Source organism: Anser brachyrhynchus (assembly GCF_964034855.1).
Source record: "Anser brachyrhynchus genome assembly, chromosome: 1".
NCBI lineage: Eukaryota > Metazoa > Chordata > Aves > Anseriformes > Anatidae > Anser > Anser brachyrhynchus.
In genome coordinates this window covers 48,435,704-48,453,943 of record NC_137694.1, presented here as the reverse complement: position 1 = coordinate 48,453,943, position 18,240 = coordinate 48,435,704, and the positions used below count along the sequence as shown (strand labels likewise).

Below are 18,240 nucleotides of genomic sequence, written 5' to 3'. Positions count from 1 at the left end.
CGTCCCGTCCCGCCGGAGCAGGCGGCGCTGCCGCCCGAGGCGCGGTGCCTGCGGTGCCTCCGACCCCCTCCGGCCGCCGGCCGCCCCCGGGGCCGGGCTCCCCGCCGCGCCTCCCGCCCGCCCGCCGCGCTGCCCACAACCGACATGGCGGCGGCGGCGCCCCCCCCGCCCTTCCCCGGCCGGCCCGCGGCGAGGGAGGCGGCGGCGGCGGCTTCCGGCGGAGCCCTCACCAAAGATGGTGGCGGCCGAGCGGGCCCGGCGGGGGCGCCGCCGGTAGCTCCCCGCTTCCCTCCCGTAAGTACGGGGCGGGGGCAGGGGGCAGCGGGCTCCCCCCCGCCCGGCGCCCGCCGCCCCGGGGGCCTCGCTCCTTCTGCTCCGCCGCGGGGCCGGGCCGGGCCGTGGCCCTGCCCTGGCGGGCGGCGAATGGCAGCCGGCGGGGAGGCACCGGCAGCACGGCGCTGCTGGGGCCGGGGGGGGCCGCCGGGGGTCGGGCGGGGAGGGGGGGCAGCCTGCGGGCTGGGTTGCCCCCTGCACGGGCACCCCGTGCAGCGGCAGGTCCCGGAATACCCCGGGGTGTGCGTGTGGGTGCGGGGGAAAGGCGAGGGCTGTGCTCGTTCCGCATACCTTACAGGTGTGCTTGTTAAAATTTGGCCCTACGAAAAACCCTAGGGCTCCACGGTCCATAGAAGTGTCCAGGGAAGGTTTGAGCAATGTCATCTTCTCGTTAAACCGGGCTCTCATCTGTTCGTGTTCCCTCCAGCACCGCTATCTCTAGAGGAAATTTACCCGAGAGCTTACTTTGGACCTCTAGATACAGCCTGTGATTGATGTTAGTTGGAGCCCTTTCCCTTTCGCATTAAACTCTGGCCCTACACTTACGTGCACCGAAATCCCGATAACGTTTCCCTATCTGGCTCTCCAGTTCCTGAATCAGACACTTCCTCCTCATGGTAAACACACATAAAGAAACACTTAATCTTTAAAAAGACCCTAAATATCAAAAAAGCCGCATCCTGGAAGGTTTGCTGGGCCAGTGGCCTTGGCGTGAAGCAGCCCCACAGGCTTTAAAACCTGGGCTGGGCTCGCTCTGAAGCCCGTGGGCCAAATGCCTTTTTCAGCAGAAATTTCCATTTCACTTTCATAACTCAGTAGGCATTTCCCGGCGCGTGAAGGTGCGAACTGAGACGGTGTGAAAAGGCTTATGTTTGAGAAGCGTTGGCCACTTTGGCCACGAGGAAGGGGAGCTGGTCTTGTGTTACGTAGTGGCCAGAGACCTCGTTTTTCCTCGCTCAGTGCGTGGGTAAGGCTCTTGGGCTGGGACTTTGGATGACCCGTGCCGAGGGTGAAGCAGAAGGGTTACACAGCGTTGGAAAGAGTTTTCTGCCTGGGTTTAGGTAATGCCGTCTGAGCTGTGGCTGGGTGCCTGGCTTGAACTCTGCAAACACTTTGGTGAGCTCGCAGGCAGACAGGGAATTCTGGAAGGGAGAAATTGCAGGGATCTGCTTTGTGATTTATTTATTTTTTGGTTATTTTGCTGTAGTCTGGTGAGTGCTTCCAGAAGTAGCTCATGTTAGAGACCAGAATCTTGAGTTTCACCCATCCAAAATGAGCATCCTAACATCAGACGAGATACCCAGTTCTCTTTTTTTACCTTGCTTTCACTGTCGTCTCACTCCGTGTCAGAGTTTGATGTTTGAGCTATGCCTAGCAAGCTAGGCCTTTTAAAGGACATGTGCCAGGAGAGCTGCTGTTCAATTCCGAGATGACCCCAGACAGAAGGTGAGCACCTCAAAATTCAGATCAGCACAGAGACACGTACTGGGTAACCTCCTGGGAAGCTGCCATCCAGCACTGCTTTCAGCACTCAGGGAAAGCATTTTCAGAAAGTGCCTTTATCAGGGGGAGCCACAGATGGGGTTTTCCAGTCTCTTTCTTTTGGCCATAGGCTCCTGCATTCTGTCCAGAATGCCATTTATGTGCCTATATGTTCTGTTGATTACCTGCCCTAAATTTCAACAGTCAGGCCGTGTAGGCTTGTCTTTCATTTTCTTTTTCATTTATATATTTCATATATATTTTCATTTATATAAAATGAAATACTAATGTTTAATATAATAAGATCTAATTATACAAAAATAACTTTTGTCATCAGAGGCAACTATTACCTTTCTGCACAGTCATACGTACTGTTCTAAATTATGGAACCCATTACAAAAGTTAGCAAAAATAATTTAGGTCATGTAGTAGGCCAGGCATAACTACCTGCAAACAATGAAATGAAGTTACAAGAGCTCTCAAATTATTAGTATGCTTTTAACTAAGAGAACTATTAATGGTACTTGATTACAAGGTGTTTTTTTTTTTTAATTCTAGTACATATTATTTTTTTTTGTCTTGGGAGTCAGTAAGCATCTCTGACAATATAAAGACTTTAGGTCTCTTACAAAAGCTTTGATAACCCTGATCTCTCCCTGTGTCCTTAAGCTGAATGAAGTGCAGTTCCTGCAAGGTCAGGCTGTTAGTACAGCAGCTTCTAGCTGAATCACCAGAAATTCTCTTAGTAATCACATTCAACACCTGCTACATTTTTTTTGACTTCTTGATTTAGTCATGAGAAAGTATTTAATTGTATTACTAAGTAATTTTCCTTTTCAAGTGCCATTAATGGTCCTGGGGATATGTTTGTCATTAAGAACTAGACTAGACATCTTGATTCAGTTCCTAGCTCTGGCACTGAGTCCTGATGTGATCTTGGATGGGCTGCTTGGTCTCTCTGGACCTTGATTCGTCTTCTGCAGAGTGGCTATAAAATGCATCTTTTCCAGCTTTTGTCTAGTCAGAGTGTTAGTCAAGTGAAATGGAAGCTGGCAGACGGCACCCGACTGCTTCCTATAAACACATTAGAAGGGCAAATACCAGCGAGGGAGAGGAGCTGTCTAAGCTAAAGAACAGTATTGGCAGCAAAAACGCCTATAAATAGAAGGTGAATAAATTTAAGATGGAAATTTGGGGACGATTTCTCATCATCAGATCTGTCGATTTCTAGAACAGCCTTCCAGGATGAGTGAGGGGAGAGGGCAACCTGGTGCACGAGGTACGTTTCCACCCTGGCTACAGTTAAAATGTATTGCGCAGGCCAGAGCTACCTGCTGGCTCTGCTGCCGGCTGGCTGCGCTGCGCCTCGCAGTCCTGCTGCTGCTTTTGCACTGCTGCAGGAAAAGAGCAGCCGCCACGTCTCAGACACTGGGGACAGGTCGCGTGACATCTCTCTAACTTTCTGGGGATAGAGTCTTTTTTGGACTGGCAAACGTTCCAGCTGCTTTGGTGTGGACCTTGACCAGTTAGCGAGTGGGGTGTTTTGGCAAGGTTTTTATTCCAGCCAAGCACTGGTCTTCACAATGCCAAAGCTTCTCTTCCTGTCTAATGTTTCCCAGAAATGGCTGCGTTTTAGCTTGTCAGACAGCGTAATCTGAGCAGAGAGAAGATGGTGGGGACCATGAGCAGTCTTCCCAGGTTGGTGATTCTGAGTCTGGCATTTTTTTTCTAAAGGTTATTGGGTATCAGACATCACTTCTGGATGTTCAGGGTTGAAGTATTTTAATCTCCATGCTTTCCCCTTTACTCATGCTCTAGGTTGCCAAATGGATGCCAGAGACAAGCAGCTTTTACGCTCCCTGCGCCTGGAGCTCTGTACAGAGGTGCTGGTGGATGGACTGGTTATTCAGTATCTCTACCAAGAAGGGATTCTCACAGACAGTCACGTTCAAGAGATAAAATCCCAAACCACAAGTCAAAGGAAAACCATGATGCTCCTTGATATTCTCCCTACTAGAGGACCCAAAGCTTTTGATGCATTCTTGGAGTCCTTACAGGAGTTCCCGTGGGTCAAAGACAAGTTGAAGGCGAAGCGTAAGGAAATGACAGTACAAGATCCTGCAGGTAAGGCCAGGGTTGTTGTTGCTGGTGTTTCCAAGCTTATTCTCGAGCTGTGGTTTTGAAAGTATTGAACATACCGGTAATTTCAAGTCATGCATCGTATAGATACGGAGCGTGATAGCACCACGGCGCACAGCCTGAATTTCCTGGAACCAGCCAGATGCCAGGAAGCGTTGCAAAGTTTGGGGTGTAAGCAAGCCTGAGTTTCTGGATGTGGGGAGACAGCAGCTCTTCTACAGCTGCCTTTGGAGAGTTTGAGATGTAGGAGGACCCACGCTCCATTACTACAAAGGGAATGGGCTATAAAAAGTAATTTTCACTAGCTGAACAGCGGTCTCTTCACCATCCATACCTGATTAATGTGTGCTTTATATATGTTTTATGGTGTTTTGTTTCTGGACTGACAGAATTTTTATTTACTTAACTTCATTGTTATGATTTTAATGCTGTTTTAATTTATTTAGTAGCATATACTAATTTAGAATTATGTGGTTTATTGTGTTTATTGGAGTGCAAATGTCTAGTATTATTACCACCAAAATTACTAGCTCTTGCTTAGTATTACAAAAAGTTTAGGAGTTAACCTAGTGGATGTTTTAAAATCTTATTTAGTCGAATCCCTGTTTTTCTGAAATTTAAATGTAGTTCTAAAACGAGTTTTCTGGATTTGATTCCAAAGTGGGTTCTTTACCAATACGTGCATGCAATTATTGACCTGTTTTCAAGTCAAGAAGACTGCTTAAAATACGTTTTTCTTGCCCTATTTTCTTACAGCATGCATTAGTTGTTAAATAGCAGTAGGTAATGATAGTTAAATAGTGAAGGAGTTCTCATTTGGGAACATTATTTCTCACTAACCTTCCTTCCTTCCCCTCCAAGCCTCCCCCCACCCCATTTGGATTTGGTCATATTATGATGCTCGTGATGTGTGATTTTTCCAGTGTCAGTGTGCTTTGCATGAGTCTCTAAGCTTGGGAAGATGTGTGACTCAGGACTGTTGAACATCATGTGCACCTGCGTCTGAATTAGCTGCGCACTCAAGAATGTTTTGTCAAGATCTGCTGGACACATGTGGCATTATTTTACCTTAGGACATTTTTATGGAATATCACAACAGCTTATCGCTCTGTTGGGCCTCTGTGGAGATTGCCTTACGCTTGCTCCACAGCTGCAGGGATGGTAAATAATTTTCAGAACTTTTTGGAGACCAAATATTGTGTGCTGCCCATGGGTGAAAACACCGTGAGCTGTCAGCACAACACAAACTTGTGGTGTTGAAAGATGTTGCTGTTATGACAGATCCTGTCATGCTCTTTATTTGCCTTACAAATCAGCGTGTGTTTGTTAATTGCCAGTTAAGCTGTTGAATAATCCTTACAGTTCCACAAAAACACACACAGCCATCAAGTACAGTCAAGGTCCCTTATTTTGTTACTAGAAAAATTGTTTCTGCTTTTATTCTTTTGACTGTTTTGTGGATTGCTTGTTCCCGATATATTGTGATTAACGTGCTGTATTTACGCATGTCAGGTTCTCTGGTTTCGAGTGGGTTGACTGTACTTGATGTTGCCAAATCGTGTGTTTAAATTAGAGAAGATTTCCAGATTAGATCAAAGGTTACTGTTATTTTTACTGTGGCAATGCAGAGTGTAAGAACAGGATAAGGGGCAGATAGCCAAGTCTGTTTTAATATTTGGGCATATTCTTTAGAAGCCAGAGAAAGAGAGCACCATCTGGGTCCTAATAAATGATGAGTGTGCCCTGAAATGAATTGGAAACTATGGTGACATCATCACGGCTGATTACATGCAAGAAAATGTGGTTTGGGATAAAAAGCCTCGCTTTGCATTCTAAACAACAAACTTGTAAGCTTTTGTCTCACCAGAGTACTTGAGCATATGCTTGGCTTTAAGCATGGAAAAAGCCATTGGCTCTAATAAAACAGTAAGCATGCTTAAAATTAAATGTATTCTTTAGTGCCATGCTAGATAACTTCTACCTTATTGGAAACAATTCTTATAAATGGTGATTTGTCACTGGCAATTTGTTTTAAAGAATCCATTTGTAATGAAAAGACCCTTCTATGTACATGCTACCTTTTTTTAAACCATAAGACTTTTAAAATTGAAATTGGTTTCATGGCCCCAGATTTTTAAGTCTTTATTCCTTCCAATCATGCATACTTATGGAAATCACATGCCTGCTGTTCACTTGTTTATGCTCAATTAAAATTCTGTTTACTCAAGCAAAATATTCTCAGTTTTTGCAGATCTTCTGCAGGATTAAGGACCGGTGGCAAGTTGTTCCTTGAAGGAGGGTTTTATTTTGAAGTCTTTCACTTCTTACTGACTACAAGTAGTATTTTTAAAGTCAGTACAGGTATACTATTACTTTATCTGTACGTGAAAACTCTGGCACTTGCACAGTGATTTTTCTCTGTAGGCCTTTGGATTATTGTGCATTTGGTTCAAATAGATCAGGCTTTCTATCTTTTCTGTGGATCAGCTGAGAAATATAGTTTGTCGGTTCCCAGTTTTTTTAAAAAAAATCACAACTGTAATTGTTAAGAAGCTTTTTAATTTATTTTCTTCCCCTAGTAAAAGCAAAACAAGCAAACAAACAAAAACAACCAAAGTAAACAGGACTTTCAGAAGAACATAAATAAAAACATTTTTGGTGATGCAGTGCAATTATGATCTGGTGGACTGAGCAGCTATGAAATGGAAGCCAAAGTCTGAGACATAAACAAGATGCTGCCACTGACTCATCGTGAGGCTTTGGGCAAATTGTTTTAAGGCGATGGATTTGTCGATTCACAATTTGTGTAACGTGGTGTGATGTTCACAGAACAGCACAAAGCGTAACTGTAAATTGGCCCATGGTTCAACCCAGGGTATGCTGTTTGGCTGCTTGCAAATAAATGAGCCTTAAAAGCTTTGACATCCTGAGTTTTATTGCTTAATATCAGTTTGACTTAAAAATAATAGTTCTATATGCTGTTAGCTACTGTAGTTACGAGGAGCACAGAAGACCCTAATCCTGCAGAGCATGAGGAACAGTTTCCACTGGAATCAGGAGCGTGACGTGCAGGCAGGTAGGGCTACTTCTGTCCATATAAGTGCAGCAAAGAGACCCAAGGTTGCTTCCCCTTGCTTGTTTACTTTATGCACCGAGCAGCCTTTAGACTAGGGTCACTTTTGTCCTGTCTCGTATGGTCCTGTCAGATGGCAGGTGGCACATCTTGAGGAAACCTTTTCTTAAGGTAGGGGAAACATAACTGTAAGTTCCAAAAATGTCAGGAAGAAAACTTAGTCATGTGCTTTGGAGGTAAATATTTGTGACTTTAATCGATTCCAGTAGGATAAGGGTGTGTTTCTTGCTTGTTTAAGAACCTGTGATAAAACAGTTCACCCTATGTATAGTGTTATTGCAGGACTTACGAATCATCGTAAAGATCAACCACAGTTGTGAGCGTCTGTTTTTGAAGATCATAACTTCTGCTGTAGTAAGAGTTAACAAAAATAGCGTCTGGTTCATTAGAAGACTATTGTTTTTTCTGCCCTAGTTTGGATAACTTTATGCCTTTGTCAGGAGCATAAATCTTCAATATAGTATTATAATTCCTCTGATAAACTACAGCTGTTGGCAACAAAATTCCATTCTTTCTAGGAACAGCACACAGTTACCCAATATTTTTTGCACTGAGTAAAATAATGTAAGCTTTGAAGGCATTTGTTTATCAGAGTGTTTTTCTAATCTCTCTTTGCTCAGGAATTTCTTCACTCAAGTATTGTATTTCTATATATACTTTATGTTGCTGTAAAATTATTTACTTCTAAGAGTGTTAGTACTGCACCTCTTTGTAGTATAGATTATTTCTCCACTCCACAGGAAATCACAGCATATTGAGAAAGAGAAAAATGTGAGATACAGCATTTGCCAGTGGAATTCTGCAGCAGCCGTTGCTATCCTGGCAAACGTTAGTGAATTTGGGGCATGGAGTTACAGAATCATCTTGGAAAAGCTCTTTTGTCACAACAAGCAAAGAATATTTTCTAAGGCATGATTTCTTTTTCTTTTTTTTTTTTTTTTTTGTTGCTGTGGTAAATACTCAGCAGTCTGCATTAGGATCCTGTTAGACTTGGGTGAGGCTTTTTATTTTGAACAGATTTTGGTGGGACTGGGTCTTTCCCTGGCCACATGTGGAGTGCATGTTTTTGTATAGTTCTGTAAAGCTTCATGTTGTGTAATACTTTGGATGAAGCATGCAAATGCAAAAGAAAGCAAAACAAGTACTTTCGCTGAGAAAGCCTTCCCCCCTCCCCCCCAGCTTTACCAAAGTCCTTTTCCACAGCTGGGTTGTAGATTTCTAAGAATTCTGATTCAAATGCAGCAGCTTTAGGACATGGGGAAGTTTAACATCTCTTCTTACCTTTTGTTGGCTGCTTCCTGACCTCTTCCTATCCTGCTTCCTCTCACCTCTAATGCAATGAGGAAACAGCCTGGTCTCTTGCCTTTTCCATTTGGATGTCAGATAGGAGAGCAGCTGAGAAATTCCTTTTCTCTCTCTAAAATGGTGGACAGAAGAGGGTGTTTTTTTCTTTCTTCTGTTTCCCTCCCCTCTCTTGTATAGTCCAGTGACAGAAGAGGGAGTTTCCTCCCATGAAGGAAAGGGATGGGCTTAGCAGTCTTGGCCACACTGGACTGACCTGGAGATGAAGGAATGCCCCTGTGCCACATCCCAGTGCCTGGAGGCTGTAGAAAATGTTCTCTAGTTCTCTTGAGAGATTCAGTTCCATCTTTGCAGGAGAATTTCCCAAACACTTTTCCATATTCCCATCTCCCCTGAAAATCAGGTGTTACATTTATGGCTTTGGCTTTGTTCGTGACCGCAGTGAGATCTGTGAAGTCTGGCATTAAAGGTCTTCGCACACACTCAATAAACAGCATACATCGTGATACGGACAAGTAATCAACTTCCCTGGTTCTGCAGAGTGTTCTGCGTATATATTTCACTTTTAATGTACATATGACTGTAAGATTTTTATTATTTTTTTATAGTTTAAGGAGTATTTTCTTTGTTGCTTTTTTGCCGTGTTCATAAGCAGCTGTGTTTATGCTGCTTACGTTTAAGTTTTTCACTTTGAGAATCCTAAATCATAGGCACCGCTGATAAGAACTGTAGTTTCCTGTCTAGTCTCTTTCATATAAGTTAACAGAAGGATATAATCATACTTGGTAAAGATTTAATAAAATGTATCGTGCCCTGAAAACAGGAGAGGAGGAGTGACTTCTGTCAAGAGAGGTGTTTGGGCCAGCTGCACCTGATCAACAGCTACTCATAACCAGTGCCACTAGGAACAAGCAATGGGTAACAGGGAATGGAGACGTCCATCTGCTGACCAGACCTGATGACTTGTGAGGCTTGCTGCTTCCCCAGGGACTGGATCTGGGATATCAGAGAAATTACCAAGACCTGTCTAATCATCAGACTTTGCTATTCTTTCACGTGGGCACTAGTAATACTTCAGCAGATTGAGGATGATTGTGGGGCTCAGTGATCCAGAGTGAAGGGATGGAGCCTAAGCGATGTTCTCCATCCTGCCGTTCAAGGGGAAGAGCCTGTGCAGGAGTCTTGAATGGAAAGAGCTTTGCTCTTGTCCGGGCAACAGGCTGGTCAAGACCGTGTGGGTGAGGACCAGATTCGGAGCTCAGCAGGAGGCATTGTGGTGGCATCTGTTGTTAGACTGTCTGATCAAAAGGAGGCAGAGCCTGGAAGGAGAAAGCTTTGGAGGAACCTGATAGCAGCTTTCCAATGCCTCCAAAGAGACTATCAAGAAAAGGCAGAGGCAGGATCTTCTCAGCAACGCATGGTGGGAAGATGAGAGATGATGGGTGTTAGTTGAAATGGGAGGTACTGACTGGCTACGAGGAGAAATTTTTTCATGGTAAGGACAGTCAAGAAGTGGAACAGAGACACAGAGAGGATGAGCAGTCTTCATCCTTGGAGGTTTTCAAGACCCAGCTGGATAGGATGCTGAGCAACGTGGCCTGATTTCAAGCTGACCCTGCTTTGCACATGAGGTTGGACAGGAGACCTGAGGTCTCTTCCAAATTGAGTTTTCCGAATATGCTATGAAGCCTTCTTAAAAGAGCACTTCTGTTGCAGGCCCTGGTTCTAAGGGAATTTTAAGCACCCTGGTACTTACTGGAAATGTGACACAGTAGTACAATCCAGGAGATCTTTCGAGTGCAGAAGGGACAATATATTGATGAGTGGCCTAGATGGACTAAGGGAGGTGCTCTGCTGGCCTTGCTACTCACAGATGAGCAACTGTTTAGGGCTGTGATTGTTAATGTCAGTCTTGGCTGCAGTTACCACGCAGCACTGAAGTTTAAGATCCCGAGAGAAGTAAGGAAGGCATGTAGCAGAGCAAAGATCATGGACTTCACCTTGTTTGTGAAATTGGTCGATTGAACACTGTAGGATAAAGTTCTGAAGGACAAAAGCACCCAGGAGACCTGACTGATCATCAAGGAAAACATCTTCAAAGCACGAAAAGAGCCCATTCCTATGTGCACACAAAAAAAAATAGGCATGGCAGGAGGTTGGTTTGGCTGTAAGGGGAACTTCCAACTGAGCTTCTGATAAAATGCCTACCTCTGTGGATGACAGGAATAGATTTTGTTTAGTTTGAGTTAACCAAGGCTTTCCACACAGTCTCTTAGCATTCCAGTTGGGAAAGTATGGTCTGAATGGGTGGACTGCATGGTAAGTGGATAAAAGCTGGACCACTGGGCTCAAAGGGTGGTGGTCAGTAGTTAATTAATCAATTCTCTGTCCATTTTCCTCCTTAACTTGCATCATGGCATGATAAAATCTTACCAGCGTTTTATATTTCCAAAACCATGCATAGCTGCAGTCCTCTATGATCCTTGAAATCTTTTGTTAATTATTGCCAGCTTCCCACTGTTGGTCTTGTCTCTGAATGTGGCATGGGAACCATTGAAAATGCTTTGTGCAGACAATAATCATTGTTTTCTGGAACAGAAGGGAAATGCCCTACTAAGGGCCTGATCCTACAGCTTGATAAAGCCAGTTATAAATTTTTTTTTTAAAAAAAAGATGTAGCTGTTATTTTTGCATTATGTTATCAGTATAGGCATTCTGTTGATACTAATTAATGCTTCTTGATGTCTATAGGCACACACTAATATTTGCTTCAGAGTAACTGAGAGAAGTTCCTACTTAAGCATTATTAGACTACTTTTCACAAAATTTTTCTTCATGGATATTTTCCTTCAGAGCTGTCCAGCTTGTATTTTTACACCTCCAGAATTGCCTTGGAGCTTTCTCTGGAAATGCTTGTATAATCTTGGTATTCCCATTGTGGGGGGAAATCTATTGTCTTTTATAAAATAAGACTGTTAAGTCTGTTTTTAAGAAGAAACTGAAAAACAAACACACCCACCTTAGCCTGCATGTGTTGCGGTGGCTGCATAGCTGTCCAGAGTCAGTAAAAATGTTAACTAGTGCCTCACAGTGAAAGCCTGGCTTCTCTAAGGTCATGGGCCAGGCCCTGGTGACTAGACTAGGACCACCGGTAACTTGACGATCAAGGACACTGGTGATCTTACCACTGATGACTGAAATGTTCTCTCCACTGAAGGAATGGATACACTGCTCTCCTCCCTACGCTGACACTATGTCTCGTCCTTCAAAGCAACGTCACTTCTGCAGCTGAAAAGCTATTACTAGTTCAGACCCCATGTGCTATGGCATTTTGCCTGTTGACTGAGAAGATCAGCAGTGATGTGACTTCCTTCTCACTTGGAAATGTCACTTGTATGACAAAGGTCAGAAAGCTTCTCTAAGATACAGTTAATTATTTATGGTGGTTGTATCTGAAAGTCCTCCCTGCTTTGCCATACTCAACTAAGCTTTCTTTGCAGATTTGTTCACTTGGTTTTGGTCATATATGTTTATGTGAATAAGAATTAGAGCAACCAAGCAGCATTCATTGTAACTTCAGAGGGATGCAGCTGCACTTTATCTTGTTAGATTTAAGATTCTGTATACAAGACTTGTAAAGCCAATTTTTATCTATTTGGCAATTGTCTGTGTAAACAGAAAACCAGTCTTGTTGCTTTTTTTAGCCATTGAACCATTGTTCCATTATACATTCAGATTTTCTTTTTAAAGTTTTCTCCCTGCTCTCTTTGTCTGTAAATAGGTTTGTGTTCCCGCACATGTCGACAAGAAGTTGTACATGTGTTTGATAAACATCTCTGTTTCGCAGTGCTATGAACTGAAGTGAAGCTTCAGTGTTTCTTCCAATCTACATTTAGAGAAGGAGTTGATTTGATTTATATTACACAGTTTGTGTGTGCGGGAAATAAGCATTAATGCATCAGGTCAAGGGGAATAATTTGCCATTAGTACACCACTCCTTCTGGCAGCCTTCTTAATCTTAGTGTTTCACCACCTTGCCTGGGATTTGCAAAAGTGCTCAAAGTTAACCCAGCCCCCCACCCTTCAAGGTCAAGGGTAAGCTCCCTTTGGCTTTAAAGAAGGCAATTTTAGTCCTGTGCTGATGCTTTTGAAAGTCTTACCTTTCATTTGTAGTTAATGATGTGCTGAGCTTTTTAATGAACAGCCTGTTTCAGTTTTTGGATCTCTGTAGTAGGTGTGCTGTGACTGAGTGGAAGAGCTTTGCGTAACTTCAAACAGGTAAAGGGTTAATGGAGTCCTTGCCAGCCCTGGGGCTTCCGAAATGGGCAGCCAGTGCTGCCTTTAAGCAGGGCTATGCGAATCCTCAGCCAATTAACTGCTGAGAAAGGAAAGCTGGAACAAAAGGTAAATCAGTGCTTTCTAGTAGGTCTGTGTAAAGAAAGTATTTATTCCAGTGTGATTCTGTTTACTGGAGTTGATGGCGGTATTCTTTCAGCTCTTCAAAGAGATATTTTCTTCATTCTTACTCCACTCTTGCTTAATTAATAAGTCATGTATTTCTCTGTGATCCAGTTATGCCACGTCCCGTGAGAGATTAGTTTCTTCTTCCTGGCCTTGAACGGTGATTCCTGCAGTCAGGGTTGCAGAATGCTCTCCTAATCCCCTTGTTTCATGTGCTCACCGGGGACCTAACACGTTCACCTGCAAAGCGCTTGTTTTGAAAGCAACCTGAGGTTACAGCTAGAAATGCTGGCGGGCTGTTCCACAGTAGAAACCAACGCAGGATTACGGGGGCATTGCACTTGGCAGGCACCCGGATCCCAGAATGGGAAGCCTTCAGTCCTTCTCGCTGGGCTGCTGGCTGTGCCCGCAGCCAGGTCCCCTGGGCGCTGCAGCTTTTACCGAGTGCCTGCAGCACGCAGGGCACGTCCCAGGCCTCCCACCTCCTGATGGCTGCTTGCCTTGGGGCACATGGTGTGGCAAGGTGAGGTGTTTGGTGTGGCAAGGTGAGGTGTTTCTCCAGCCGCATTGCCTGCTGGGCTGCCTCCACTGGGATTCTCTGCGCTACCTGCGGGGCCGAGCAGCCTCCGTCAGCCGCTGGTGGCAGGACAAGGAGCATATACCTCCATTTTGTCTGGTGGTGCTGTGGAGAGGGCCCCTCTGAAGGAGGGGGCTTCCAGTCCCTCGTGTTGTGGCTCCGTGCTGGAACAGCTGAATACTTGCATGGCCCTGCTGTGGGGAGGCTGCCGTGTGGCTAGCCTCAAAGAAACTTCCCTTGAGAGCACACCTCTGCTGCATGTGACCACTGGGCCCTTCAACTCCAGTAAATTTGTGGCACTTCGAGAGAGAGACTTGAATTTGTATCACACTAAAGCACTTCCCAGCAGTTGAAAGAAACATATCTAAGCCCCAGGAAGAGAGAGGATAGGGCTCAAGTTCCTCTCCTCCTTGCTTCGTATGGGCTAATTTAGGCAGCTTCTCAGCTGGCGCACTGGCCTGTATGAATGCCATTCTTAATGCACCTAACTTTCCCCAGAAATTGTACACAGATTTTAGTGAAATAATTCAGACCTGTCCTGGGAGAAAGGGATTGGTGATAGTGCCGTGCTTCTGCCTTGCATCTGACACCAGAAGAATTGACGCTGTAACTGTGAGTCCTATTTTCATTTATCACTACTTGTTTATATTCTACATTTACCCTAGTTCTCTTATATGGCAATATTATTGTACAGTTAATTTGTTAAGTAAGTACGAGGTCTTTCTTTCCCCACACAAACTGTAGAGGCATACACGTCACTTGTCTTTTTGAAGTTGTTACACGTTAAGGTTTTTTTCAGCTCCCAGTGTGATCAGTAGGTGGAATATAGGTAAGAAAAACGCACTAATACCTGCTTGGCACGAATGTCTACCCTTTTATTAAAAAGCTGTTTCCATACTTCGGTTTAGGTAAAATTAAGTTGGCCAGCTACTGGTGTGGCACTGCATTGGTCTGGTGCTTTGCACAACACAAAGACTTGAAAGGTCATTTTACATGACATCCATATCCCAATTAGTGGAAATGTGTATTGCTAAAGTTGGTTTAATTGTAATAGGTAATTAGAGGCTTGAGCTAATATATTTGCTTGTTAGACTCATCTTGTGGACATTTGTTTATGTGCCTGAATGCATGTAGGCATGCTTGCTGGCCTTGACTGGATTACTTGTGTCTAATCTTACGTTAAGTGTCTGCAGGATCGGGCCACGATATGTAAACAGTCTGTAGGATTGAAAACAACTGTGATTGAAGGATGCACAGAGTACAGGGGGATATTACGAGGTACTGTGTGTCTTGTTTGGATTTATTTATTTTTTTTATTTGTGACTTGCGATAGTGCAAAAAAAATAAACGTAAAATTATTTAGAGAAAAAGTGAATCTCAGTAGTGTGGTACCTTCCCTAATATCAGGAAGAACTGGCATGTAAACCTGGTGTTCACTTGCGTTTCATGCACTAGCCTGCTGCACAACAAGGTGTTTTCATGGCTAATGCTGATCAGAGGCATTCCTAGTGTGATTACATGTCGACTGCAGCGTTCATTGTGCCTCTGGTATGTGCACCCTCTTATAAAATTCTTTGCATACCAGGCTCTGGTTTAGAAGATTTCTTCTTGTTTGTTTTGTGAAGCCAGATAAGAAAGGAACTGTGATTTACAGCCTTGAACTTACGATTGAACAGCTTTCACTTCCACTGCTCAACAGCCCATGCACTTGGTAACATTCCTTCTGTATCACGGAGTATTTCTGTTGACAGGGATTACTTTCTGCTTAAGAAAGCAGTGTGCTGGGTTTTTCTCCTCTCGTTCTACCTGCCCAAATATACTACTACTTCCTGTTAAAAACCTTTTTGATAAGTGCTGAAAACACTTTGGGATTTTTTTTTTTTGAATCAATCTCAGTAATGCAAGCAATGGTAATATCTTGAGATTCTCTGCACGTCTTCTGTAATCACCTGTAAATGTTAGGGAAGTCAGAATTAGCCTTTTGCTTTTGCGCGTGGACCTTCCACTTGGGTCTTCAACATTAGATTGTGTGTACATGTCAGCGTCCTTCCCTTTTGATTGTGTCCCCCAAGATGAATTTCACCATTGTATACTTCTTGAGCTTTGTTTTTCAATTTAAGCATTTTGAATGCTATCAAATATCAGGTATTTTTGTCCGTAAAGCTTCAGAGGCCTAAACTAAGGAAATGTATGGGATGTCCATATCTTAATACTGCTTTGGGGCCAACTGATTCTTCCTGGTATGGACTGAGGAAAAATTGTGAATTATTTGTTCAGGATACAGCATTACTAGTGCTTCTTGTACTAAATAATTTGCTGTCAGGTAAAATTGCAAACCCTCTGGTTTATGTATAAACAGACGCTGTTTTTTGTACTTACTGTCCTTACTTTGCGGGTTCATTCTGGGAAACTGTCAGCAACATTGTCTGAGGCGTACATATCCAGACAAGTTTGGAGCTCTTAAGGCTTCATCACTGGCTTGCGTTACTGTTTGTGGGATGATCGTGAACTCTTTCCACAAGTGGCTCAGGAGTGCTGGAGAACACTGTTGCACTAACCAGAAGTCCTGGAACTGGGGCCAAATAACTGTTAATCCTGGAGCATCTGAGCGGGAACACAGTTGCAAAACATCCGTATTACTGGTTGAGGAGAGGGAGGTGGTAAGAGACTGTACAGCCAGGTGTTAATTAGCTTTCTGATGTAGCACCAGCTGATGTTTGTGAGCTTATAGGCTTTGCACTGATAAACAATTTTTTTTCTCCTGTTATATGCCTTAGGAGTGGCTTTTTGCTTTTTCTAGTGCTCATTTCCTATGGACTGTACAAGTCATTGCTGTAGCCCATTTTCCTCCCTTAGGGCTACCACCATTTAGTTACTCAGACTGATAATTTAATCTTGCGCATCAAGAAAAGCCTTTACAATACCATACCATTAATGAAGAGTTACTCTCTGAAAAGATTAAGTCCTTTGGTTTATTTAGTAAGCTAATACATGAGCAGGGTATAATATCTCCTGGAACATCAGTTGTGTTCCTATACCACTTCCATGCGTGCCTGATTCTAAATGACTCCCCTTCTTGACAGTCCTTGCCTAGTTCTAGTCATTTGTGCCTTTTCCTCATTCTGGGTGGATTTTTCCTTCTCATTGCACTATTTCCACATGCACAGCCCTTTCACAGACAAGTTAGCATGATAACATGTAGCTGATTTAATTCTGAGACAAAAAACACATTGGTCGTACATACCAGTGAAGAGTTCAATAGCATTTCTGTGAACAAACTGAACATCGCTATTGCATCTTCTTTAAAGATCAAAAAGCGAAGTCGTTACTAGGACCTTTCCTTAGAATTGAAAGTTCTGCCTTTGTCAGGATGTTTGGAGTAGGTCCATTATTATTTCTTGTCCTTTCTTATCAGCTCCCATGTCCACTGGTATCATGAGGTTACAGACAAAATTCCCTTGGCACACAGAATGTAGAGAGACAGTATCAAGAATTGACTGGTTTGCTTCACCATAAGGAACTGCTATCAATGTGCTTATTTCCTTCGTGTAGCCTTGTAGGCTATCACATTTGAGATTTTGGATATCATTTCTTCCTTGGTTAAAAATTGTCCATGCCAAAATAACCATAAACTATCCTTCTACTACGAAAGCTGTTCGTCCTTCTTTTGCAGTAGTAACATTCATGCTTGCCCTTGCCATCATGGTCTTTTTATCTTTTCCAGACTGTAGTGTAGCTGCTATAAATTCTAAAGCACAGTTGTGAATCCTGCTTCGTCCTTAAATCGCTGCAGCTGTGTAGCAGACCCTCACCAATGATGAGATACTATGTTTTATACATTTCGTTACCTTGGTTTTGAAAAAGGGGCTTTCTCAAGACTTAATCATAGTCCTATCCTATCCTTGCAGAGCACACATTATGAACTTGTCAGTGTTTGTGACAGGCAGATCTTTGCCTCACCTTGGAGCTGTAGAGGCATATCGGCTTTGAATTTTTTTCCCATCTGTGGGATCCATTATGTTATTAGGAATATTCCTTTTTTTATAGAAGCCTTGTAGTTGCTCCTTACCCATGAAGTCTTAGCTGAAAAAGGAGGGATGGCTGAGGTTTTACTGTGTTGCTCAGTATATCCACTGAGTCAAGGAACTCACCATTAACCTTTTCTAGGCTCTCTCAAGCTGGAAACCCACTTCACCATAAGAAGGAAGCTTCACTTGGGGAATCCAGACAGTGGGGTAGGAGTCCTTTTGCTGACTTGTCTCCAGACAGAGAGGTGCCAGGTGGCATCTGCTAGTTCCTTACGTGTCTTCGGAAAGGGATGCCAGGGATGCCTTGTGTGGGCACTCCGTTCATACATTTTTGAATCTCTTGACGCTCAAGTCTCTCTCTTTCTTCCTTTTTGTCATACGCAGTCATTTTCATGGCTTCTCCCGCATCTAGCCCTCTGCTGCTTGTCCCAGGTGGGAAAGCCGGTCAGAACTGTGTTCAGGAACAGATGTCCAGAAGCCCCATAAGCTGAGGGACGAGCGTTTCATTCCGGGGTTTTCGGTGACTGCCTTTTTAGGCATAGGTTTTTAGTACTCGGTTTGATCTTTTGATTTGACTGGGAGTAGCTAGTCAAAGTTGTATCTTTTAACACCACGGTCATAATTATTTTTATGCAAAGTGATAATGCAACACGTACCTGAAGAAAGTGCATATGCCATGTCTGGAACACAGAAATGGATTACCTCAGAGGAGGTGGAGGCAGAACGCAATCACGCAAAACAAGCTATGATTTAGGATCAAGATACGGGAAATGTGCTATCAGATA

The 18,240-nt window shown here is 43.6% G+C and overlaps 1 protein-coding gene and 1 long non-coding RNA gene across 4 annotated transcripts in view; one reads left to right on the top strand and one right to left on the bottom strand.

Moving 5' to 3' along the window:
* The first annotated feature begins 145 nt into the window (after nucleotides 1-145).
* CRADD (CARD and death domain containing adaptor protein) overlaps nucleotides 146-18,240 on the top strand; it is a 76,507-nt gene continuing 58,412 nt past the window's right edge. Inside the window, exons 1-3 of one of the 3 annotated variants that reach the window (XM_080589313.1) lie at nucleotides 167-294; nucleotides 3,435-3,513; nucleotides 3,634-3,939. In XM_080589313.1, the coding sequence (XP_080445439.1) occupies nucleotides 3,642-3,939 (298 nt within the window). In that variant the 5' untranslated portion in view covers nucleotides 167-294; nucleotides 3,435-3,513; nucleotides 3,634-3,641. Of the gene's footprint in view, nucleotides 295-3,434; nucleotides 3,514-3,633; nucleotides 3,940-18,240 lie in introns of all 3 variants that reach the window. The other 2 variants (XM_080589314.1, XM_080589312.1) reach the window with 2 other exon arrangements.
* On the bottom strand, nucleotides 6,494-9,171 carry LOC308194055. The gene is made up of 2 exons (XR_013950213.1): nucleotides 8,369-9,171; nucleotides 6,494-7,192 (listed from the first exon to the last, which is right to left on the bottom strand). It is a non-coding gene; the product is annotated as an uncharacterized lncRNA (long non-coding RNA).